The sequence below is a fragment of the Calcarisporiella thermophila genome (genome assembly GCF_041956535.1).
Source record: "Calcarisporiella thermophila strain CBS 279.70 unplaced genomic scaffold VTP21scaffold_8, whole genome shotgun sequence".
NCBI lineage: Eukaryota > Fungi > Calcarisporiellomycota > Calcarisporiellomycetes > Calcarisporiellales > Calcarisporiellaceae > Calcarisporiella > Calcarisporiella thermophila.
This window is the reverse complement of record NW_027192198.1, coordinates 698,811-719,780: the sequence shown is the minus strand read 5'-3', so window position 1 is coordinate 719,780 and position 20,970 is coordinate 698,811. Positions and strand designations below refer to the sequence as shown.

The window sequence follows — 20,970 nt, the reverse complement described above, 5'->3', positions numbered from 1 at the left end:
TTCTTCACGACCGATTGCGGTTGTGCAACAACGCCCCACCGCGTGCTTCAAAGCTAAAAGTTCCCAAACACTCCCAACCTAAAAAATTTCATCACCGTGCGTGTATCACTTGCCCTTGACTTTTTTGACGCTGCTCTTGCCGTTTGTTTTTCCGCTCGTCCCCGCTTTGGCCCCCGTCTCGCCTTCGGTTTCTAGACTTCTCTCGCTCCCCCTCCTTTCGAGATCGAACGCGCATCCGCCCTGTCCATTCCCCCGACTCCGATCTCTCTCTCACTCACTCACTCACTCACTCTCTCCCCCTCCGCTCCTCCCGCTCCCTCCTCGCCTCCGCGCCCCATTCCTTGATTGCCCACCTACACCGCCATGGGTGGCTGCTCCTCCAAATCCCAAGTCTTGAAGCAGCAGCAGGCGACCAGCCGAGAAATAGAACGAAATCTCAAGCATGACAGACATCGGATGAAGCGCGAGGTCAAGATTCTCCTTCTAGGTAATCCATCTGCCTACCAATGACATTCAATGACATTGGCTGACAGTGCTGCCTCTCCTTAACCCGACAGGCCCTGGTGAATCGGGGAAATCCACCATCCTCAAGCAAATGCGTCTCATCCACGCCCGCGGTTTCTCGCCGCACGAGCGTCTAGCCTATCGCTCCATCGTCTTCTCAAATGTCCTCGAGGGAATGATTTCAGTGCTTGAAGCAGCCGAGCGCTTCAATATACCACTTGCCTCCGAGGAGAATAAGCGGCTTGCCGGGATAATACTGGCCGAGGGCTCTAACATCGAGCAGATGGTGGCAAGAGACTTTATACCCGCTAAATGTCGCTACGCGCTCACGGAATTGTGGAAGGATGAAGGAGTGCGGCGGGCATTCCTAAGGGGAAACGAGTACGCCTTGCATGACAATTTTGGGAGCTTCATGGAGGACCTTGAGCGCATCTCCAATGAAAAATATGTCCCGACGGATATGGACATCCTAAAGTGCCGTTCGAAAACAACGGGGATCGTGGAGGTGGAGTTCCATATCGACCCGCTAGTTTACAAGTAAGTGTGTCCTTTCTTGGCGCTCTCCGCGGCCATACAATGGGTGGCTGACCTATCGACGCCATCCCCTCGCAGAATGGTGGATGTAGGAGGGCAGCGAAGCGAGCGCAAGAAATGGATTCATTGTTTCGAGAACGTGACAGCGGTGCTCTTTGTTGTCGGGTTGAGCGGATATGACTCGGCGTTGCATGAGGACCGAGACTCTGTAAGTGCTTCTCTCTCCTCCCCCCCCCCCCCCTCTTTTCCGCGCTTGCCCGCCTCCCCTTATAGTCTGCGACTTGCTAACCCCAATCTCGATGCGATTTTTGCCCAGAACCAAATGCACGAGTCACTGTTGCTCTTCGACCAAATCGTCAACTCCCCTTACTTCGTTTCTTCGTCCATCATCCTCTTCTTTAACAAGATGGACCTCTTCAGCCACAAGGTCCAGTACTCGCCCATCAAGACCCACTTCCCCGACTACTGCGGGCCCGAGCGCGACGAGGTCAAGGGGGCAGCCTATTTCAAGCGACGGTTCCTGCGCCTCAGCAGAGACTTGAATAAGCAGACTTACCTACACACGACGACCGCGACCGACACGAAGTTGCTGAAGAAGGTAATGCAGGTGGTCGCCACCACCATTTTGCAGGAAAATTTGAAGGATTTAATGTGATCCGCTTATGATTCCCTCCCTCTCCCTCCCCCTGTTATTCTATAATGTATATTTATATATCTTTCCATATATATCTTTGGACGCGGCGCATGCTCTAGGTGTCTTCCAACTTGTTTTTTTCGCTCAACTCCTTTATCTCTTTTTGTATGTATCGCTTGTTGTTTTCTCAGATGATTTTTTTTCCCCCTCCCCTTTACCTCTTTAAAATGCGAATAGTATATCGGTAGGAGAGTAGATATACCTCCTGTGGTTTTTCATATATATATAATTATATAATGATTGAATTAATGGGGCATTATTTTTTCATTTCTGGCTCTCATCTCTCTGTGATCAACTGTGCAAGTTACAGGACAATGTCTTCGAATTAAAACATTGCCATTTAACCCTGAATTCCACCGCCCCTCTCGAGAGACATTCGCCTAGCCATGAAGCCAAGTGACAAATATATCAACCTTAAAAATGGGGAACCCGAAACTGGGGTTGAAGAGAAATGAACCGCCCGAGCACAAGGTGTGCCCATGTTTTATGGTTTCGGGTGGTATGTGTGTCTGGTACACACACAGAAGAGAAAAGGAAACGGAAATTCCAAAAAAAGCTTCTCTCGAGTACATGTATCTGCATGGTTTCAAGAATAGAAAAAAAAAGTTATTTTTATTTTTAAACTATAGGTTCGAGGCACTAGTATTACATGCATAAATACAAGATGAGCACAATGTAAGATGGCAACACATGGTTTCCCCTATTCACGAGGGAAAGCTTGATCAAACGCCTCCACCAAATCCTGCTTGAGAAAATGCTTCTCCTTGTCAAAATATCTCCTGCCAATGCCTAGGGATAAGAAAAAGAAGGAGCAATGTTTAAAAAGAGACACAAGCCATCGCCCACAGCCCTTCACTCACCTTCCTCATTCTCCTGCTTGTCCATGATGGCAAGTCTAGTTGGCAGCGATTCCTTTAGATCCTCGTAGATGAGGTTGACCTGGATGACTCTAATGCCCAGTATCGAGCATCAAGGGCAATTAAGTTTCGGTCGATATACTAGAAGAAGCACTAGGTCCACCTACCTCCGTCTAACTTGGGTCGTGAATTGCACATACGTAAATGCCTTGTTGGTGGCCAAGTCCTTAACCCTCCTCCCGCTCAAAGTTTGAAGTGCTTTCACCTGCTCTCGTCGAAAAACAAATCCCTGAAGATACTCGTCCAGCTCTTTTAAGAATGCCTAGGCAAACAGAAGTTTTGTAGAGCAGTTATGACCTTGACAATTAGCTAGGCTTACCTCTAAACTGTCGTTCAGAAAGAGCTGTTCCAGTGATCGGAGCGGGATAAAGGGAGGAATCGTATGCTTTGTAATTTCGAGGCGGTCATTACCGATATCATGCCGGAGAATGATATAGTAAGGCTCATGGTACTTTCCTAACGGCCAGTGGGTCAATTATACTCGCTTTTTTCCCAAACCAAAGAGCCTCGCTCACCTTTGTAGAATGTCTCCAATCGAATGCCAACGTGTCCACCTTTCACTGGAAACATCGTGCGTCCCGCCAGCCTGTATGCTGAATTTAACTCAGCTGCTTGGCGTGCTTCGGTATCAGCCATTAAATCCTGGATAAGTTGGTAATGATCACGCTGAAAATGGGTATCCTCATTATTTTTCTCTATTCGTGTCATAATTAATGGCTCAATGAATGGAAGTAAAGCTAGCGAGGTAAGAGAGCAAAACTACCAGAGGCGCTTGCAATTAACCCGCGGAGATCTGTGGATGCTTCCTCATCAGCAATGAGCTGTCGAAGTTGATCGCGACGAGTTTGGGCAAGGCGAACTTTTGGAGGAAAGCTTAAATCGCTGAATTTCAGAGCATCTAAAGAAGGATACTTACGTTGTTCGCGTAACTGATTCACCTCATCACGAAGGGAGGCTATATTCTCATCCTCTTCAGCGCTCATTTTTTTTCTCCCTCCTCCAATAGCGCGATGCTTTTTCTGCTTATTTCAGCTCACTACGCGGTTCCTGGGAAAACGCGAATCGGTGTCCCTGGGTGGCTTGTACAATTTTTATTTCAAACGGGCTTTTTCATTAGGAAACGTCCCCCAATTTCCTTTCGCGCGTGAGGCGACTTTAACTGCAATCCGACCATCTAGGGCAGCATCTCGGAGTGAACATCTGTAGCTCATAAAGCATTCTGTGACATCCATTCCCGGAGATGGCCCACGACGCCCCAAAGTTTAGCCCATCCTGCCCTAAGTTCTTTCTACACCTCTCGACATGCCTTCCTGCCCTCTCTTGCTTCTCTTGTTTCCCTCAAAGTGCTCGTCGTCGCGGCCGCGATTATTTCCCAGCATATGATTCAGCATCGATTTCTGATGATGAAGATGCTCATGTTTTTCGGTACAGCAATAACGAATTCGAGTCTCTGCTCACCTCCTTCGATAACGTGGAAGACGGACCATTTGCAACAACGCAATTCGCAGAACGCCAGTATATAGCAAGAGAAATGGATGCCTCATTAGGGGAAGAGCCTAGTGCATATGGAGATGGTGAAGCGCGATTGATGAGCGATGAGGAAATTCGGCGATTCTCAAAGGCAGTGGAGGAATGTGAGCTGCGAGAATCGAGACTGCTAGGCGACGGGAGGAAGCTGTCCGCTATGATAGAAGAAATGGTATGGCTTCGATTTTTTTTTATTTTCTCGTTGTTGGACTGTTCTGAACGAGTCTTTTGTTTACATAGGCTCTCCAGCCCTCTCCCTCCCTCGCCTATAAGGATGATGACGAAGATGAAGATATGGATGACGGCAATATTCAACGCAATCGCCAGCTTGCCCTACAAGCGCTGACTGGGAATCTAGAGACCGTCCAAGAGGAACCTGATACAGTAGCTCCAGCCCAACCTGACACAGTCAATCAAAGCACCGACCCTTCGCCTGCCGTCGAGCCAGTGCATGACGAGGAGCTGGCGAACATCGAGCAAGGGATTAAGATGTCCGCGTTTGTTTTCCGGCCTAACTCTTTGATCGAGCTTGAGAAGCATGACCATTTGTGGCTGGCCAAGCATCACCATGCTACCTTTGATATTGACTCCAACGCGGGCATTCCAGGCTCATCCAACACAACTCCTTCCGAGTTTACAAATGGTCGTGAATTAGGCGGAAACGTGGGTGGCATTTTCGGGGATTGGCAGAACCGGCTAGCCTCCATCACTAACAATTTTACCAACGCAATTGAATCTGCCATGCCTAAGCGCACTGCCGATCTGGACGATAGGGGTGAGATCCTACAGCCAACTAAAAGGCGAGCATCCATTGTCGATACCCCCGAGGGTGAGCAGCCTTCTCCCGCTCTGGTTGCTGCCCGCAGCGTTACCGTGAATGCAGCGGATCCGACCTCTGCCAATCGGAGATCAAGAAAGATCTCAACCACCCGACGGATGTACCGTCCCATCTCGCAATTATCGCCCGTGCAGGAAGAGATAATGCCAAAATAACAAAAACCCCGTGCTTTCATTTCACGGTCGGCTTACCACTGAGCCGAGAGGATATTTCAGCCCTCAAGGGATCTCTCTCTTTTATTTTTGTACATTTCATCTTAATTTAAACCCCACATATTTCTTTTATACTATCTCTTTTACTTTTCTTGGTTGATACTGAAACATTAATTGTAATTTATAGTACCCTTCTTCATTTTGCCCTTCCTATAGCCTTTTTCTTTCTTCTATTTTTCCTTCTCTATTTCTTGGTCTCACATTAAAATGTATTTCGGTTTTGTCTGTTTTCTCTTTTACTTTTCAGTTTGAAAATGATCTTTCAAATAGAAAAAAGATCAATATTTCTTTTTTCTGCTATATTTATTTTTTATTAGTGATGATCGAGGGGAAAAAAAAAAAACGGCAATATACAATGGGAAATGAGCACCACTCGCAGAAAAGGCCCGGAGAATAGTAAACACTTCATCCTATATTAATAGAGTCAATTAGATATTGTCTCCATTTGACGATATAGCATTGGCAAAAACGAAAAATAAAAGAGGTCAGGTTATTCTTTCGCATGCAAAATATCACTGAAACCACAAAAAGATAGGGGTTTCTGTCAAAGAGATAAGATACTCTACATATCATCATTTGTTCGCGTGCAAAGAGTAAAAAAATACTCACTCTGTTAACTGCAGCCAACACGCCAAAATATTAAAATGTCAGCCGCGAGAAACTAGCTTGTCCCCTCCACACACACACACCCCTCTCTGCCTCTCCCAAAAATTTTAAAATGCCTTTGCGGCCGTCTGCTGATGTTGTTGTGTTGCTTCCCTCCTTGCTGCATCCTGGAGCAATGCGGTGTCCACAGCGGCGGCTGGCATTTGCACATATCTCACGACAGAGCCCCGAATAAAGCAATTCTTGACCGAGATCTATCGACCACCCCACCACTTTGGTTAGTATACTACAGGACATCCTCTAGGCATAGGAAAAGCTATCAGGGATACCATGTGTGGATATTTGGATTCATCCGCAACGCGTATGTTGTCGAGCTTGATGTTAAGGAATTGATCAACCGACACGAGGGTGCCTGTGATGGCCAGTTCACTCTTGAGCTCAACCGTGACCTGTTGCCCAATGAGGGTTTTGAAAAAGGAGTAGAACAGCTATAGGAGAAGAAGGAGGGGATGTAAGGTGGGAGAGGTGGTGATGATCTTCAACATTGCTTCGATTACCATTCGATAATTCCTAGCTTATTACGATTTTTGATTTGATGATTCTCGAATTTGTGCCCTTTTTTATACATGAATTCGAAGCCACCTTTAGAGAAATTGGAGAAGAGCTAAATTAATCGTGTATTTTTTTTTTTCGAAGACACCCTAAATAGAAGTCGAATGCAAAGACATCAAGAAACAAATCGATAAACAAAAATTTGGCGTGTGAAAAAGAGAAGCGTTTTATTTATCAGTGTCAACCCAATCTTCATCAGGATATTTGCGTCTAAATTAAGTTGCCAAATTATTTCTAGAGGGTGATAAAGTACCATTAGCTGAAAATAAGAAAAGGGCTAAACCGAAGTGACTCATACCTTCTTGGGAGCATCCCGCACGAACGGAATGAAATCCCGCCCGCCCATGTAAGGCCGTAATACTTCGGGGACGACTACACCCTCAGGGGTCTGATAGTTTTCGAGCAGGCAGCACAGAGAACGAGTTGTTGCGCACAGGGTGGAGTTCAGACAGTGCACATACTTCTTCTCTCTATCACCCATCTTCTTCACGCCGCATCGGATTTCGAGACGACGAGACTGGTAATCCGTGCAGTTGCTGCAGGACACCAGCTCTTTGTACTCACCCTGGAAGGGGAACCAAGCCTCAAGATCGTATTTTTTGGCGGCGGCGTTGTTCAGTGCCCCGGAGACGATCGAGACCACGCGGTAGGGAAGGCCGAGCGACTGGAAGAATTCTTCGGAGGTGGCAATCATCTCGTTGAACATCTCCCAGGACTTTTCGGGCTCTGTCAACACAAATTGCTCGACCTTCTCAAATTGGTGCACGCGGAAAATTCCCCATGTGTCCTTGCCGTGGGCACCAGCTTCCTTGCGGAAACAGGTCGAGTAACCGGCGTATCTATCCATCGGTTGATTATTTACTCCAAAGTGTTAGACATGGGGGGGGATGGGGATACTCACTTGAGAGGAAGCTGTTCGGCGGGTTTCTCAAACCATTCATTGCAGTGGAATGCAGAGATGGGCTGCTCTGAAGTGGCAATCAAATACTTGTCTTCACCCTCGCCGGTCACCTAATGGGGGAGCAGTCAGGGAATAAACCGATTAATCATTGGACTTTAACGTGGATCTCTAGGGGAAAAGCATACTTTATACAGCTCTTCGTCAAACTGCTCGAGTTGTGCCGTCTTTGCCATTACATCTTTTCGCATGAAATAGGGTGTGTGGATCTTCTTGTAGCCCTTCTTAGCCAAAAAGTTCAGGCCATACATAACAAGAGCCATGTTCAAGTCCACGCCGTTGCCTGTAAGGTAATATCCTCGGTGGCCAGCGACATTTGCTCCACGCTCTGGCTCGTATCCGTCGATACGGTATAATACCTCGTGATGCGGATGAATGGTCGTCTTCTTTTCGGGCACTAGTCCATCAGGATTCCATGTGCGGATTATTTCGTTGTTTGCTTCGTCCATCGAAGTGGGAACGGAGGTGTGCACGATGTTGCCGATTGTTGCCAGTTTTCTCTTCCAGTCCTCCTCCTTTTCAGCCACCTTGATCGTGAGTGCCTCCTTCTCTTCCTGTAGTTTGTTCTTTTCGGCCACAAGTTCGCTGGCATCTTCTTTGGCCTGTGAAAGGATGAGTTTAAATCCCAACCTGCGCGAACAATCCATGCAGAGCTCACCTTCATCTTAAGTCCAATCGCCTTCTGTGTAGCATTCATTTTCTTGTTGATCTGATCGAGATCGAACCGCACTAGTTATGACCAGAAACATCTCATCTGATGAGTCCATTCTGCAAGATTTGACAAGACACTTCAATATACCTATGACCCATTCTTTATAGATTTCAATGACCTCATCAACGAGCTCGACCCGAGCACCGCGACGACGCTGCGACTCGCGAACAAGCTCTGGGTCTCCGCCCTTATCAGCCAAAAGTAAATTAATGTCCAACATTATTTCGTGTTTGTCTGTCTATTGGAGTTATTCACGTTTTATAGGCAAAAATTTTTGTTGTTATTTTTTGTGATTCAAAAAGTATTAAGCTGCGCCTTCCCATTTTCAAGTGACTATTACAAGTGCAGGACAGCTCCCTCCTCGATCATTTTGGCTCACCGTGAATCCATGACACTGGTTTGAATAAGGGTCCATAAACTTATACAAACTTTTAAATTCCTCTGGAGTTATTGTTGTCCCAAAATAAAATATACATTTCTCAAGGGCGAGTTTAGCTGCTATATAAGTAAGACAATACCCTTATTTTACCATTTTATCCGTTTGAAAGTATTTAATGTAAAGAGTTGTTTCAATCAAGATAAACTGAGAGGGACTATTATCTGAGGCCAACCATCACCTAGCTTGCTTAAGGTATCCATATCCACATCCAGAATACAAGGCGAAAAAGGTCCATTTATTAGCGAATTGCAAACATATGCAAAGCTAACTTAACAGAGATTAGGCAAGAACTTGAAAAATAGCAGTGACATTCTCCTTGGCTTGTCACTCAATGATTCGATTTATCCATATTAACCACTGTGCATTTTGGCAGCACCGATTTCGAAGGCCATCGTCAATTCGGACTCTAATTTCCACTGCCAGAAGCTTGAAGAAAATGTGGCTTGTTGTGACAGCTTTTTTCGAACGAATTTGTTTACATAGATTACTCTAAACAGCTAGTTTCACCCCATTCGAATTAATAAATACAATGCCAAAAGTAAAATCAAGTGGTGCAAAACGAAAGAGAGTAGAAAGGGAGACCAAGCAGCGGAAGAAGCAGGAGTTGGAGGATAAAACGGCAGTGTTGGTTGAAAAGGAGGAGGAGATTGTCGAGCAGCCAGAGGAGGTAGAGCCAGAAATTAAAGAAGAAGAGGTGGAGGCTACTGAAGATGCAAGCGAAGAAGAGAATGCGGAAGAAAGCGAAGAAGATGAAGAAGAAGAGCAAGCAAATCATAATTCACAACGGGATGATTCTGGATCTTGGGATGCGTCTGATATTGCCACCAATGATGAAGGTATTTTGACGAAGAGTTTTTGTAGACACAACCTATCTTTCCTATATAACCCTTTTATATTGTTACAGATGAAGCAGCCAAAGAGCTCAATTACGATTTTGATAAGCTGGATGTGTCTGAAAACACTAAGAAGGCGATCGTTGATATTGGGTTTAAGAAAATGACCGAAATCCAGGCCCGCTCCATTCCCCCACTCATGGCAGGGCGTGATGTTTTGGGCGCGGCAAAGACCGGATCAGGAAAGACGATGGCATTTCTTATTCCCGCCATTGAGCTCCTGTCTAAACTCAAATTCAAACCACGAAATGGTAAGTCAGATTTTTTTTTCTGGAAAAGTATTCTTAAAGAGGGACTTCATTTCTGTTGTTTTCTCGCACAGGAACGGGTGTGATTGTGCTCTCGCCAACACGTGAACTGGCCCTGCAAATCTTCGGAGTGGCCAAAGACTTGCTCAAATACCATCACCAAACCTATGGAATAGTGATGGGAGGAGCCAACCGCAAGGCTGAAGCGGACAAATTGGTTAAGGGAGTCAATCTTATCATTGCAACCCCTGGCCGACTACTGGATCATCTAATGGTAGGGTTGACTCTTGGTGCGCCTCGTGCTCTTTTCTAATCGCCATTAATCTGTTTTTCTCTCTACAGAACACCAAAGGATTTGTATTTAAAAATTTGAAGGCGCTCGTGATTGATGAAGCAGATCGTATCCTAGAGGTCGGTTTCGAAGAAGAAATGAAACAGATTATCAGAATCCTCCCCAAAGGTATAGGAAGAAAGCTTCTAGTATAGCCAGCAAATATATTTACTCTCTCCCCCGATTCTAGACCGCCAGACTCTCTTGTTTTCGGCGACCCAGACAACCAAAGTCGACGATTTAGCACGTGTTGCTCTTAAACCCAATCCACTTTACATCAATGTCGACGAAAAAAAGGATACCTCGACGGCAGATGGCCTTGAGCAAGGATATGTTGTGTGTGAGAGTGACAAACGATTCCTGTTGCTCTTTACCTTCCTGAAAAAGAATTTGAAGAAGAAGGTCGTTGTCTTCTTCTCCAGCTGCAATTCCGTCAAATACCACGGTGAGCTGCTCAACTACATCGACATCCCAGTGTTGGACCTTCATGTAAATACGATTTTTTCCCCCTTCGCTCCCTCGGTCCACGTGTGATACTAATATCTGGCTCGTGTTTTTTTTTTTCTTTTCCTCAATAGGGTCGTCAAAAACAACAGAAGCGAACGAACACTTTCTTTGAATTCTGTAATGCAGACCATGGTATCCTACTTTGTACGGATGTTGCTGCGCGTGGTCTCGATATCCCCGCCGTCGACTGGATCATTCAATTTGATCCACCGGATGACCCGCGTGATTACATCCATCGCGTGGGACGAACTGCCCGTGCTGGCCGCATGGGCAAGAGTTTACTCTTCCTACTCCCAAGCGAACTCGGTTTCCTCCGCTACCTGAAGCATGCCAAAGTACCTTTGAATGAATACCAATTTCCTGCAAACAAGATCGCAAATGTGCAATCACAGGTAGCTATTTTTGGGGATTGCTTCACAATATTTTCCAGTTATTAATATGCATGTACCATTGTTTCTACAGTTGGAAAGACTCATCGAGAAGAACTATTATCTCAACAAGTCTGCCCGCGATGGCTATCGCTCGTATCTTCAGGCGTACGCGTCCTATTCTCTCAAGAAGATTTTCGATGTGAATGAGCTTGACCTGGCTAAAGTCGGCAAGGCGTTTGGTTTCCCTGTCCCACCCAAAGTCAATATCAACATCGGAGCATCAGGTAAAACGGACCGAGTTCAACGCCGTGGCGGAGGCGGGGGTTTCGGAGCAGGATACCAGAAAAAGGATGGGAAAGATGTGTATGTGAAGCAGAGGAATAATTTGATTCACAAGGAATCTTCCGAAGGTGGCAGTAGGCAGTGGAGTCGTTAATTTTAATCTTTGATTTTAGCTTTTACACCCGTACACGTTGCATCCTGTCTTTTATCTTGCTTTTTAGTTTGTCGCTCAATGAACTTTCCTTGTAACAAAGAGAAAATAAAAACTATATTTATAGACTGAGGAATCCCCAGCCGATTTCGACAACGACTCTCTATGGTGGTGTATATCTGTGAGGGTCAAAAGAGCAACCATTTCAAGAAATAGAATTCCATTATAAGAGGGGAACAAGTACCGATACTCTAGCACCTCAAACGTGCAGGACCCTTTCCCCTCCTCCCCGAAGCTATATGAATAAAGTCTAATTAACTGACTGGAAAATTCCTTGTGATGTCTACCGACCCTTATCGCTTGAGCAATCCTGCATAAGGATATTCTATCATTATCATATGTGATTTTCTGCCTATACTTTAGAAAACGGACCAGAACTTAAACATAGCCCACGGTCACTTTATTAAAATTCTGGGAGTCAAGTACGAAGGAGAGATTGAAAATATGGGGGCTTTTTTTTTTTCATCGACAAAACATCCGGAAGAGATAACGGGATAATACAAAGGGGAGAAAGGGATAGTATTAGCCTAACCAAGGAATGAACGATCACCGGAATGATTTTCTCTAGAGCCAAGTCTCTTTCCAGCATTATCGATTGCGAGCCGTAGATTACTGCGCATTGACCCTGTAAGCAAAATGCGTACAGCCAAATTTGGGCCAATGGTTTTGCGGATTTATCAAGGACATTTTCTTCGCTCTAAGGCCACGTCCCCTCTCCCACATACCTTTACCAAATATTTGAATAAAATGCGTTCCTGTAGCCAGCATTCCGCTCCATTAGGAGATCGATTAACGCCTCTTCTTTCTTTTTTGTACCCGCCTATATATTTGAATGCCTACTCGCCTGATCTTCTTTTGAAATTTTGTTTTCTAAAATTTTTTACCCATTTTATGCTTAAATACCTCTGCTGAACCTCCGTATCTCTTCTTTTTTTTTTCCTTTCTGTTCTCTACTCTACCCTCTTCTCTGACCACATCCACTTCAATTCGTTGGATTTGTGAATAGGCTCTTTTGTGTACTCGTAGAACCCCCTGTTTATTTTTATTTGAGCCCCAATAGAACTTAAAATCATGAAACAATCCATCCTTCTTGTATCGGCACTGGTGGGCATGACCGCTCTTTCCCAAGCTGCTCCTTTGGAAAAATCAAGCACTGAGAGCCTTCCAATTGACAAACGGCAGCTTGATATCTTGGGCAAGCTTCCTATTATAGGCGCTTTGTTGGTGTAAGCAGACCCCTCTTTTGATGCGTACAAGTCGCTCTAGCATGGAGCTAAACTGGAAATATTTGGATTTTTTTTTACGCTGAGTAGTAGCCCGAACAATACATCCGCCACTCCTACTGCTGATGTGCCTCAGCCAACAGGCACCCAATATCCACAGGATATCCAGCGTCAAGTGGACCCCAATCAAGCCGCAGACGCGGTTCAAACTCCCGAACCATCCACAGTGATAAAGGCGCAAGATCCCGCGCAACAAGCATCCCCCGCCTCTAAGGGACTGCTGGCCTCGCTCCTAGGCCTGTCCAAACGTGGATTTATGAACGATGACCCAGATTCAGACGATGAGCCGCCGGGTATGCTTCGCGAAAAGGTCAAGGGCAAGCACGGCAAGTACGAAAAAGAGGATCTGTCAAAGCCATTCGACGGCGATGATGACGAGGATGAAGACGAGGACGCGGAAGAGGAGGAGGAGGAAGAGGTGGTCCACAAGAAAAAGAAGCACCACGTTAAGATGCCGTACTACGACCCCAACAATGTGCCGAACCCGCTTAACAACGTTATGCGGGTCATCCCCCAGCTGCCTCACTTGAAGAAGCGCCAGTTGCCTGCTCTTGACGCTCTTCCCTTGCTCCTTCCTAGCAACCCCACCACCACAACCGCCGCTGCTGCCCCATCGCATCAACCAGAGGCGGCCCCCGTAGAAAATCCTCAGAATGTAAAGGTGAAGACCATTAAGGAGAAGCCGGCAAAGAAGAAGCCCAAGCAAACCAAGAAGCAAAAGGAAAACGAGAATGAAGACGAAGATGAAGATAGCTATGATCGCGAGAGGATAGAGGAGGATGAGGAGGGCGACGACGACGAAGACGATGGCGCCATGGTGGAGCCCCAGCCCTATGCCTACCCCGTACCCAATCCTCTTGAACGTCTTGTGCACCTAGCGACCTTTTAATATCTAAATCTTTTACGTCATAAATGAATTTAGTTTCGTCCTAATTTTCTCTATTGCGCAGCAAGATACTATTTTTATTTCCTCTCAAGCAGTTCCACTTTTCTTTCGGGTTGGTTGTTATCCTCGACATGCTACCTTACTCTTTTTTTTCTTCTTTACTACATTGTTTGATCCATTTATTTTTTTGTTTAATTTTTGGGAAATCCATATCGAAAATAATAAATGTGCTTTTTTTTTCACAACTACTCGCACTCCTAGTGAATGAGAAAAAAAAAAGCCCGTCGCTCTCTTTCACAGGGTGATCACTGCGGATACATCCCTTGTGGTCTTGGCGCATAATTTCTAAATGAGTGGATAGGTAGGGAATACGGTAACACAAATTCTCCATTTAATCTCTAGGATTATGTATTTCTAGCTTTTCAGTTATTTTTAACAAATATGAATCAATTTTAAAATCGAGAGCGATAATAAATGCCAGAACATCCATCCACATCGTCTTCCCCACCACCCGCCCTCCCATCCACCGAACCCACCGATGTACAGGTGCAGCGCTTCCGCTCCCTCTTCACGAAGCTTAGCAAACTTTCCCACACTCCATTTTCCTCTCAATCCCAAATCCAACTCGTCCAAGTACTGGAACGCCGTCTGCAAAGCGAGCAGCATCAGCTTGGACTTCTACGCAAACATGTCCTTAACATTACAAAAGCACTTGATGAGCTAGATTCGCGCCCATTTACAAAATTATTCAGCGGGGGTGGAGCTACAGGGGATGAGAAAGGTGACCAAAAGGGAGAGAGGAAGGAAGAATTCAGAAACACAATCGCGCGAGAACAGATTCAGGAGCGGCGGGTAAAGCGTTTGGAGAGGGAACTCATCGATGCCCAGAAACTGGTATTCAATGTATTGAATCTTTAGTCTGCATTCACAAGGCTAAACACACATGACAAATTGGTTTAGAAAGAAGATCTCCTCGAGAAGAAACTAGAATACGAGGAAACTCTTTTAGAGCTGGACAGCCTTTACCACACGGTGAGTGTTCTTCATGTTAGCTCTTCCTATTCATTGTCTGGCAACTAAACTTTTCTTACATAATGAATATGTATTTTCTCACTGATGAAAGGCCCTGGCTAACTTCAATCAGCAAGGCAGCACCGTAGAGCGTATTCTGACCACCGAAATCCTGGCTGCTGAGTCTCGCCTCCCTGTGGTAAGTTTCGGCTGTCCGTAGTCCAATTAGACATTTACATCCTAAGCTTAATCCTATTACTAATCTTATTTATAATAATGTCTAATAGCTTATGGCTAAATTGGAGAATTTCAAACGAGCACAACGCATCACACATAGCGCGCGGGATCTTATAGAAAAGAGCATGACACATGTCCCTGGCGCGAAAAAGTTTCTTGATGCTTGGGCAGAGAACCCATTTATTGAGGCCTCCTCTATGAATTCTAGTGGGTGGAAACGTAAGTACTGGGGCCTTTGCCTCTGGATTCTTCTAAAGCTTTCTGTAGCTTAACTGGCTTAAATGAATTAAATTGTCTTCTTTCACTTTCTAGTATCGAAGCAGCTAGCGGAGCAAGGATGTGCTCGTTATAACGAAGCCCGTAGCATATTACGAAGACTCTTACCTGAAATTTCCTCGCCTGAAATAGCCGGATCCGCAAGCAGTAAGTAACACGAGTTATAGATTGACTCTAGAATGCTAAATTTTCTCCACCCTTTAGCTGAAAATTGCACCAACGCCATTGCAAATCTCCGCGGCTACCGCATGAAGCTCGAGAGTGTTCTTCGCCAAATTCTCCTCCCCCAACTACGTGCAATGGAGATCGAGGTCGGCTACTGGCAACGGCAGCTAGAGCAAGCACGCAGAGAACGCGCAAGTGAACAGTTGCGCATCCTCCAGAGTCTAATAGGGCAGGAAGAGGGTCAAGAGCTACCCAGTGAGTTACTTCGTCTCGGTTCTGGAGAAGCAGCGGGTGGTCTTGTTGCTTGTGAAGGATTGGCCGGCCCCGATAGAGACCAGAATATTGCACCCGAAAGTATTAGCCGAAGAGCGTCGGCTTTGCCTCGATCAACCAGAAACATGGCGGTGGACGACGCGTTTTCTATTCAAGAATCAGCAGAACTACCATCGTATTCGCGGAGGCAGTCGATAGGCACCCTCATTACATCGGGATTTTTGGCAACCGAGCTGGATCCTCCCGAATACTCAGTATAGCCCTAGTATAGCTTTCTCTTTACAGACATTTTTCTTTGTTAAATTAATTTACCATTCTCTTGGAAACTGTGTTTTATTGTACCAACACGACTTTTGCCTAATTGCTTTTTTTTCAAAAGCTGTCATTACTTGTACGGAGGAATTTACTGTGCCATACACATTGGATAATAAAGGTCGATGACCGGTCTCTTATTTTAATATCTCTTTGTTAGTAGGAGTTACTTGCATGAAAGTGACTCCGTATACATCAAAATGAAGAGAGTGCATCCTTTAAAATGTACAATAACCACAAGTGAATGATCACGCCAAGGATGGGAAGATCGCCATTCATAATTATTTTATTAGCATTATATATGATCCCGACATTGCAATCCTCTCCTGAGTAAGCTTTGAGAAAAAAAATTTGTACATGTAATTCTACTCAATCGATTGACCTGATGTAGCATCTGTCATTCGCCATGTCAATTTATTTCTATGCACTCATCTTTCCTTGCCCATATAGTGTTATGCATGTAAAATAGAATAGGAGCTGATATATTAGGTCATATTACAGCGAATTGTGGCTCAGCCATAACGTTAATGTTATTATGATAATTATTTTGTTATAATCGTATTAAAACTCAATCCATAAACTAGAATAAAGAAATGGTATCCACTAAGAATAGCCTAATTGTTTGAGTATTGTCGTTCTATTGCGTTTGCTAATCGGTCTAGTTTCTCCAAAAGCTTCTTTGCAAGATCTTCGTCATAGTGCTTGATTGTATTTTCACATACAAATGGCTCACCAAGACGATAGCAGTAGCTCCCATATTGCGACCGTGGATCAAGGACCGTGATGGGCTGTTTAAAAGCAGCGTAAATATTGGAAATGGCTCCGTTCCAGCCCGAAATTGTTTGATTATTGAGACCAGCGACGCGCGCCTATAGACATGTTAATATAGCAAGATTAGCAGATCATTTATAATAAGGACGATTGTTTCCTCCTCTCCTTCCCACGAAAAAAAAAACTCCTTACAATGTAGTGTGCAATCGATCTTAATCTTTCAATTGCATAGGGAAGATTGGCGATACTTGAAACTACTACGCCGGGGTGGGTAGTAAAGGAATAAATGTTTCGGCCATTAAGACGATCGTTCAACGCAATTGAAATGAGATCGGCCGAATGCTTTGTGGCCTCGTACGGGTTTTGACTGAACCAAGCAGCAATTCATAGGGGTTAGAGATTAAGTGAGTGGGGTTGAAATAAAAAAGATTTGGACCGCGTACCTCTTTATTGCCTGATAATCCTCTAGGTCATACACGTGGTCGACTTCAGTGGTACACGAGCCAGTCCAAATAATTCGCGCTTCACCTGCTGCTGCCATCAAGTCTTCCAGGTACCGGATCTTAAATAACGAAGAGAGGTTTCAGTCATCTTCAAAGTCAACTAATCTAATATGTTTCAACATGACTGACCATCAAATAATGACCAAACACATTTGCAGCAAAGGCAAACCCTAGCCCCTCTTCAGTCATTTCACCAACTGATTGCACAACTATTTCCGATCTGGACAAGAATTCTTTAGGGTGCGTCAGCAGCCCGGTTGCTCGCCACCAGTCATATTTCTGTATAGGGAGCACCCCAGCGTTGCAAAACAAATAATCGATCCTCGAGAATCTATTCCGCAGAAATCATAGGTTTATTCACCTCGCTTCCAGGAAAATAATAAATAGATAATATAATACCTTTTTTTCGCCTCTTCACATGCAGCCCAAACGCTTTTTGCTGACGAGAGATCCACTAGTAATATCTTGATATCGGACCCTGGGTATTGAGACAAAAGCGAATCAAGCGCATTTTGCGCCCGCTTTTGATTACGGCAAGCTAAAACAACCGTGATTTTTTCGGATGTGCGTGCTACATGCTCCAAAATGCGCTGAGCTATACCAAATCCTACTCCACTTTACCCAAGGAAATAAATAAATATAAAAACGGTGACAAATTGGTCTTTAATTGCTGAAAACGAAGACAATGAGATGGATGACTAGTTATACCTGTTGGCTCCGGTGATGATGGCAATCTTGGATGAGCCAGGCTCACTTGAACCGAGCTGGCCATTCATTATAGTACCAAGAAGAATGTTTATCGAAATAAGCTCGAATTGAATATCTATGAAATTTAAATTTTAGCTAAAATGAGTGGATGTGGCCGGTATCATCCAATTTGAAAAAAAAGTCCCAGCTCTGTTTTGACTTGATGCAAAAATGATGCAATCTTCCTTGCTACCAGGACCATAGTGCCGATACTCAATCGCCTCCTGTCAATGACATTTTACTATTTCTCGTTACTGGACAGCCGTCCTAGGATGCCCATAGCCTTTTAGGCATGGGTGTGCTGCCCACTGTTGTGCTTGCTGGGATTTTTGCGAAGGAAAATTTTCAAAAGAGAATCTTTAATCTAAGTTATAATAGACGACCATAGTGAAGCTTACAATGAATAAAAATACGAGACATTGAAGAAAGGGATAGCAATACATAAGGAGGATAGTAGTATTTAAATATTATATTCTTGAAATACATTAACGACAATTACAGTTGATATTTCTTCCGGGTCTCATTATCTCCAACGCCTTTGGTCCTTCCGGAAGTAATTAAAGGTGCCATCCTGATGCAAACGCCAGGATGAAGAGAGCCAGAGCTATGCCATAGGTAAGGAAGGCAAGAACGGCGCGAGCTGGGCGGCTTTCTGTCACCAGCTCTACGATCGCCCAAATCAAGCTAAGACCGAGGAAACACCATGAGAGAGCCTCAACTGCAATTGTAGTCACACGTCCAAATCCATTGATAAGGATTGCAGAGAGAAGGGTTAAGACGAGGTCACGGAGAACCAGGTGTGCGCGGTGAAGGCGATCATTTCCAACCACGCCTGTTATGCCTTTTTCAGTAGATTCTGCTGTTGCTCCCGCTGTCCCGGCTTCATCACTCTTTGCCTTAGCTGAGGTACCAAGAGCATAACGGAGGAATCTAATAACAAGACATTACGGTAGAAAGGATAGTATTAGTCACCCCGAAGGCCCTTTTTCATCCTATTTCGGGACTTACGCAGAGAGACCGTAGAGGATCCATAATATGAAGAACACGATCCAAGTACGGCGGACGGTGGCGGCAGTGAAATAGAGACTGTCCATTGCTGGAAGTGTATTTAACTAATAAATGTATTGATGGGGATTATTAAGATAGTGAGGATTGGAACGAATGAGTAGCTGCTATGGGAGAGGACGTGTAAACCCCATCCCATATTTATAGATGTATTCTCAAATCGATTAATAATAATCCTATGGATAAAATTTACCTTTTGTTTCATCATGCTCGTCTTTGAGGTGTCTTACGTCACATTTGAGATTTTCCGAGCATAATATTCCGAACCAGTTTCCACAATGTGAACAAAAAAGCAAGATGTACGTGTCGTGTACGCCAACTTCTTCTAAGCTAATACCCTTTCTCATCCCTCTTAATCCACTCAGGAGGCATTTCATGCACAAAAACCGAAATTTGAAGGCGATTAAAGGCCTTGTATTTCATTTAATATTCCCAAATAAGCTGTCTTTCGTTGAAATACATCATTTTTTTTGTAGATGATTCAATTACTCTAGTTTGTATAATTACCTATCTCCTTTGGCAAGAGCTATGCTATTAGTAATTGGGATCACCAGACATAATGGAGACAATCAATTTTAGGTGAATGTAAGCTGACTGTGGCACACTTTTTGTTTTGGCATCGAATTAGTCAGATGCAAAGTTGGATATTTCTTGTTCACCTTTTGGTGGATATGATGTAGGCCAAATGAACTCTCCGGTTTTCATTGTAAGCTATATTCCCTCTGTATCTTACTCCGCCTCTTAATGATAGTCTTAGTTAGAAGTGGGAGAGGGGAGAGGAGAAGGCACTCTTGCAAAGGGCTCCTCTCAGGTAACATTAATAAGCATGCAGGTTGTCTTAAATATTTCGGAGTCTAAAGAAGTCCGTGGCATGACCCTTAGGCCAGAAAATGACACCAAGTGAGCTGTGATGTATGGGTTGATGGTGTGAAAGGCGAATAGGACTTCGTCAACCTAGGGCGATGACAAATGGCCCAGCTTCCATGGACTCTATGTCATCACTATTGATCGGTTTAGTTTGCCACCACTTCTGCCATAAACTGCATAGTTTTTGATTGAAAGCTCCGCATTGAACCGCCCACGGCTACAAATCGAAGATTTGATCCCCGAGCCGACTGTCAGAAGATTTCATTGTAAACTGAAAGCTAATGATTTAATTTTTTATTTGAAGCAGAAGGATACGATTCATTTATATCCCAAGGCATTTTCAATAATGGTATCTAGAAGCGGGGAGGTCAGCTTGGCGTGGGTAAATGGACTATTTTGAATTAACTAGCCATCTCTAGAGGACCGTTATGAAGTTGGCTGTGTGCAGAACACTAGATAGTCTTTAGGGTTCTATTTATATGCTTTTCTCTTGTTTAATTTATGCTGTCTTTCCTCGCGGCCACAACAATCTACACAATATAAGTAGATAGCTCAGTTTTGCATCGATAGGCACCTGCATAATTGCTTATATGGAAAGCCTGAAAAAGCGATTTTTTATTTTGAAAACTTGTATGTAAACTCTCTTTGTGGCGATGGTGATGATTATTCTCGGTTGTCCCAGCCTCCTCCACGAGGCGTGAATATTTAAAAGAGGTCTTAAGTTTGGAAATGGTGAATCAGAACGGCTGTACCTCTACCTACTTTTGCCAGCTGGCTGTCATATTATTACTCAATGGAGAGCCGTTTTTCTCCAAAAAGAAAGTCATCTTCACATGAAACCCCTCTCCTCTTTCCTTGGCCTTTTGATCTGGCACAGAGAAAGCATTTATATAAATATAAGTATTATTGTAGCTTGTAGTTTATCTAACGAAAAGTTGCACCACACTGCGCTTTGTGACGTAGTAGCATGGTTTTGAGCGCCATTCGTGGCATGATGGTGGAATGGGGGGAGTTGCAGGGGACACCACGATTAATTTAATTGCTTAAATTAGGGGGGGACTAATTTCATATGCAAAAGCTTGGCCCATATAAACCCCCAGATTTACAGCACGTTGGGCTTGGCTTCATTCAATATCATTTACCAATATTGAATTACTCAAAACCAATGAAGGAGTTTT

At 44.4% G+C, this 20,970-nt stretch overlaps 10 protein-coding genes across 10 annotated transcripts; 5 read left to right on the top strand and 5 right to left on the bottom strand.

Moving 5' to 3' along the window:
- Nucleotides 1-363: 363 nt before the first annotated feature.
- VTP21DRAFT_11135 (uncharacterized protein) lies at nucleotides 364-1,693 on the top strand (the record flags this gene model as incomplete). Its single annotated transcript, XM_069390548.1, has 4 exons — nucleotides 364-487; nucleotides 558-1,041; nucleotides 1,117-1,246; nucleotides 1,355-1,693. The coding sequence occupies 4 exons, from the start codon at nucleotides 364-366 to the stop codon at nucleotides 1,691-1,693; spliced, it is 1,077 nt and encodes a 358-aa protein (XP_069252685.1).
- A 739-nt stretch (nucleotides 1,694-2,432) lies between these two features.
- VTP21DRAFT_11134 (uncharacterized protein) lies at nucleotides 2,433-3,632 on the bottom strand (the record flags this gene model as incomplete). The annotated part of the gene is made up of 7 exons (XM_069390547.1): nucleotides 2,433-2,521; nucleotides 2,593-2,681; nucleotides 2,757-2,911; nucleotides 2,969-3,105; nucleotides 3,165-3,344; nucleotides 3,413-3,508; nucleotides 3,566-3,632. The coding sequence occupies 7 exons, from the start codon at nucleotides 3,630-3,632 to the stop codon at nucleotides 2,433-2,435; spliced, it is 813 nt and encodes a 270-aa protein (XP_069252684.1).
- A 257-nt stretch (nucleotides 3,633-3,889) lies between these two features.
- On the top strand, nucleotides 3,890-5,169 carry VTP21DRAFT_11133 (uncharacterized protein; the record flags this gene model as incomplete). Its single annotated transcript, XM_069390546.1, has 2 exons — nucleotides 3,890-4,348; nucleotides 4,417-5,169. 2 exons carry the CDS (start codon nucleotides 3,890-3,892, stop codon nucleotides 5,167-5,169), a joined length of 1,212 nt encoding a protein of 403 aa, XP_069252683.1.
- A 770-nt stretch (nucleotides 5,170-5,939) lies between these two features.
- Nucleotides 5,940-6,392, bottom strand: VTP21DRAFT_11132 (uncharacterized protein; the record flags this gene model as incomplete). Its single annotated transcript, XM_069390545.1, has 3 exons — nucleotides 5,940-6,086; nucleotides 6,162-6,320; nucleotides 6,390-6,392. 3 exons carry the CDS (start codon nucleotides 6,390-6,392, stop codon nucleotides 5,940-5,942), a joined length of 309 nt encoding a protein of 102 aa, XP_069252682.1.
- Nucleotides 6,393-6,672: 280 nt separating this feature from the next.
- VTP21DRAFT_11131 (uncharacterized protein) lies at nucleotides 6,673-8,334 on the bottom strand (the record flags this gene model as incomplete). Its single annotated transcript, XM_069390544.1, has 6 exons — nucleotides 6,673-6,678; nucleotides 6,743-7,283; nucleotides 7,346-7,455; nucleotides 7,531-8,004; nucleotides 8,061-8,131; nucleotides 8,202-8,334. 6 exons carry the CDS (start codon nucleotides 8,332-8,334, stop codon nucleotides 6,673-6,675), a joined length of 1,335 nt encoding a protein of 444 aa, XP_069252681.1.
- Nucleotides 8,335-9,082: 748 nt separating this feature from the next.
- VTP21DRAFT_11130 (uncharacterized protein) lies at nucleotides 9,083-11,339 on the top strand (the record flags this gene model as incomplete). Its single annotated transcript, XM_069390543.1, has 7 exons — nucleotides 9,083-9,389; nucleotides 9,458-9,697; nucleotides 9,769-9,968; nucleotides 10,037-10,154; nucleotides 10,216-10,514; nucleotides 10,604-10,924; nucleotides 10,995-11,339. The coding sequence occupies 7 exons, from the start codon at nucleotides 9,083-9,085 to the stop codon at nucleotides 11,337-11,339; spliced, it is 1,830 nt and encodes a 609-aa protein (XP_069252680.1).
- Nucleotides 11,340-12,467: 1,128 nt separating this feature from the next.
- On the top strand, nucleotides 12,468-13,568 carry VTP21DRAFT_11129 (uncharacterized protein; the record flags this gene model as incomplete). The annotated part of the gene is made up of 2 exons (XM_069390541.1): nucleotides 12,468-12,622; nucleotides 12,707-13,568. The coding sequence occupies 2 exons, from the start codon at nucleotides 12,468-12,470 to the stop codon at nucleotides 13,566-13,568; spliced, it is 1,017 nt and encodes a 338-aa protein (XP_069252679.1).
- A 471-nt stretch (nucleotides 13,569-14,039) lies between these two features.
- On the top strand, nucleotides 14,040-15,787 carry VTP21DRAFT_11128 (uncharacterized protein; the record flags this gene model as incomplete). The annotated part of the gene is made up of 6 exons (XM_069390540.1): nucleotides 14,040-14,459; nucleotides 14,526-14,597; nucleotides 14,689-14,775; nucleotides 14,864-15,032; nucleotides 15,126-15,236; nucleotides 15,294-15,787. 6 exons carry the CDS (start codon nucleotides 14,040-14,042, stop codon nucleotides 15,785-15,787), a joined length of 1,353 nt encoding a protein of 450 aa, XP_069252678.1.
- A 666-nt stretch (nucleotides 15,788-16,453) lies between these two features.
- Nucleotides 16,454-17,889, bottom strand: VTP21DRAFT_11127 (uncharacterized protein; the record flags this gene model as incomplete). Its single annotated transcript, XM_069390539.1, has 6 exons — nucleotides 16,454-16,708; nucleotides 16,803-16,977; nucleotides 17,054-17,172; nucleotides 17,243-17,444; nucleotides 17,513-17,728; nucleotides 17,822-17,889. 6 exons carry the CDS (start codon nucleotides 17,887-17,889, stop codon nucleotides 16,454-16,456), a joined length of 1,035 nt encoding a protein of 344 aa, XP_069252677.1.
- Nucleotides 17,890-18,417: 528 nt separating this feature from the next.
- On the bottom strand, nucleotides 18,418-18,954 carry VTP21DRAFT_11126 (uncharacterized protein; the record flags this gene model as incomplete). Its single annotated transcript, XM_069390538.1, has 2 exons — nucleotides 18,418-18,790; nucleotides 18,869-18,954. 2 exons carry the CDS (start codon nucleotides 18,952-18,954, stop codon nucleotides 18,418-18,420), a joined length of 459 nt encoding a protein of 152 aa, XP_069252676.1.
- Nucleotides 18,955-20,970: the final 2,016 nt, after the last annotated feature.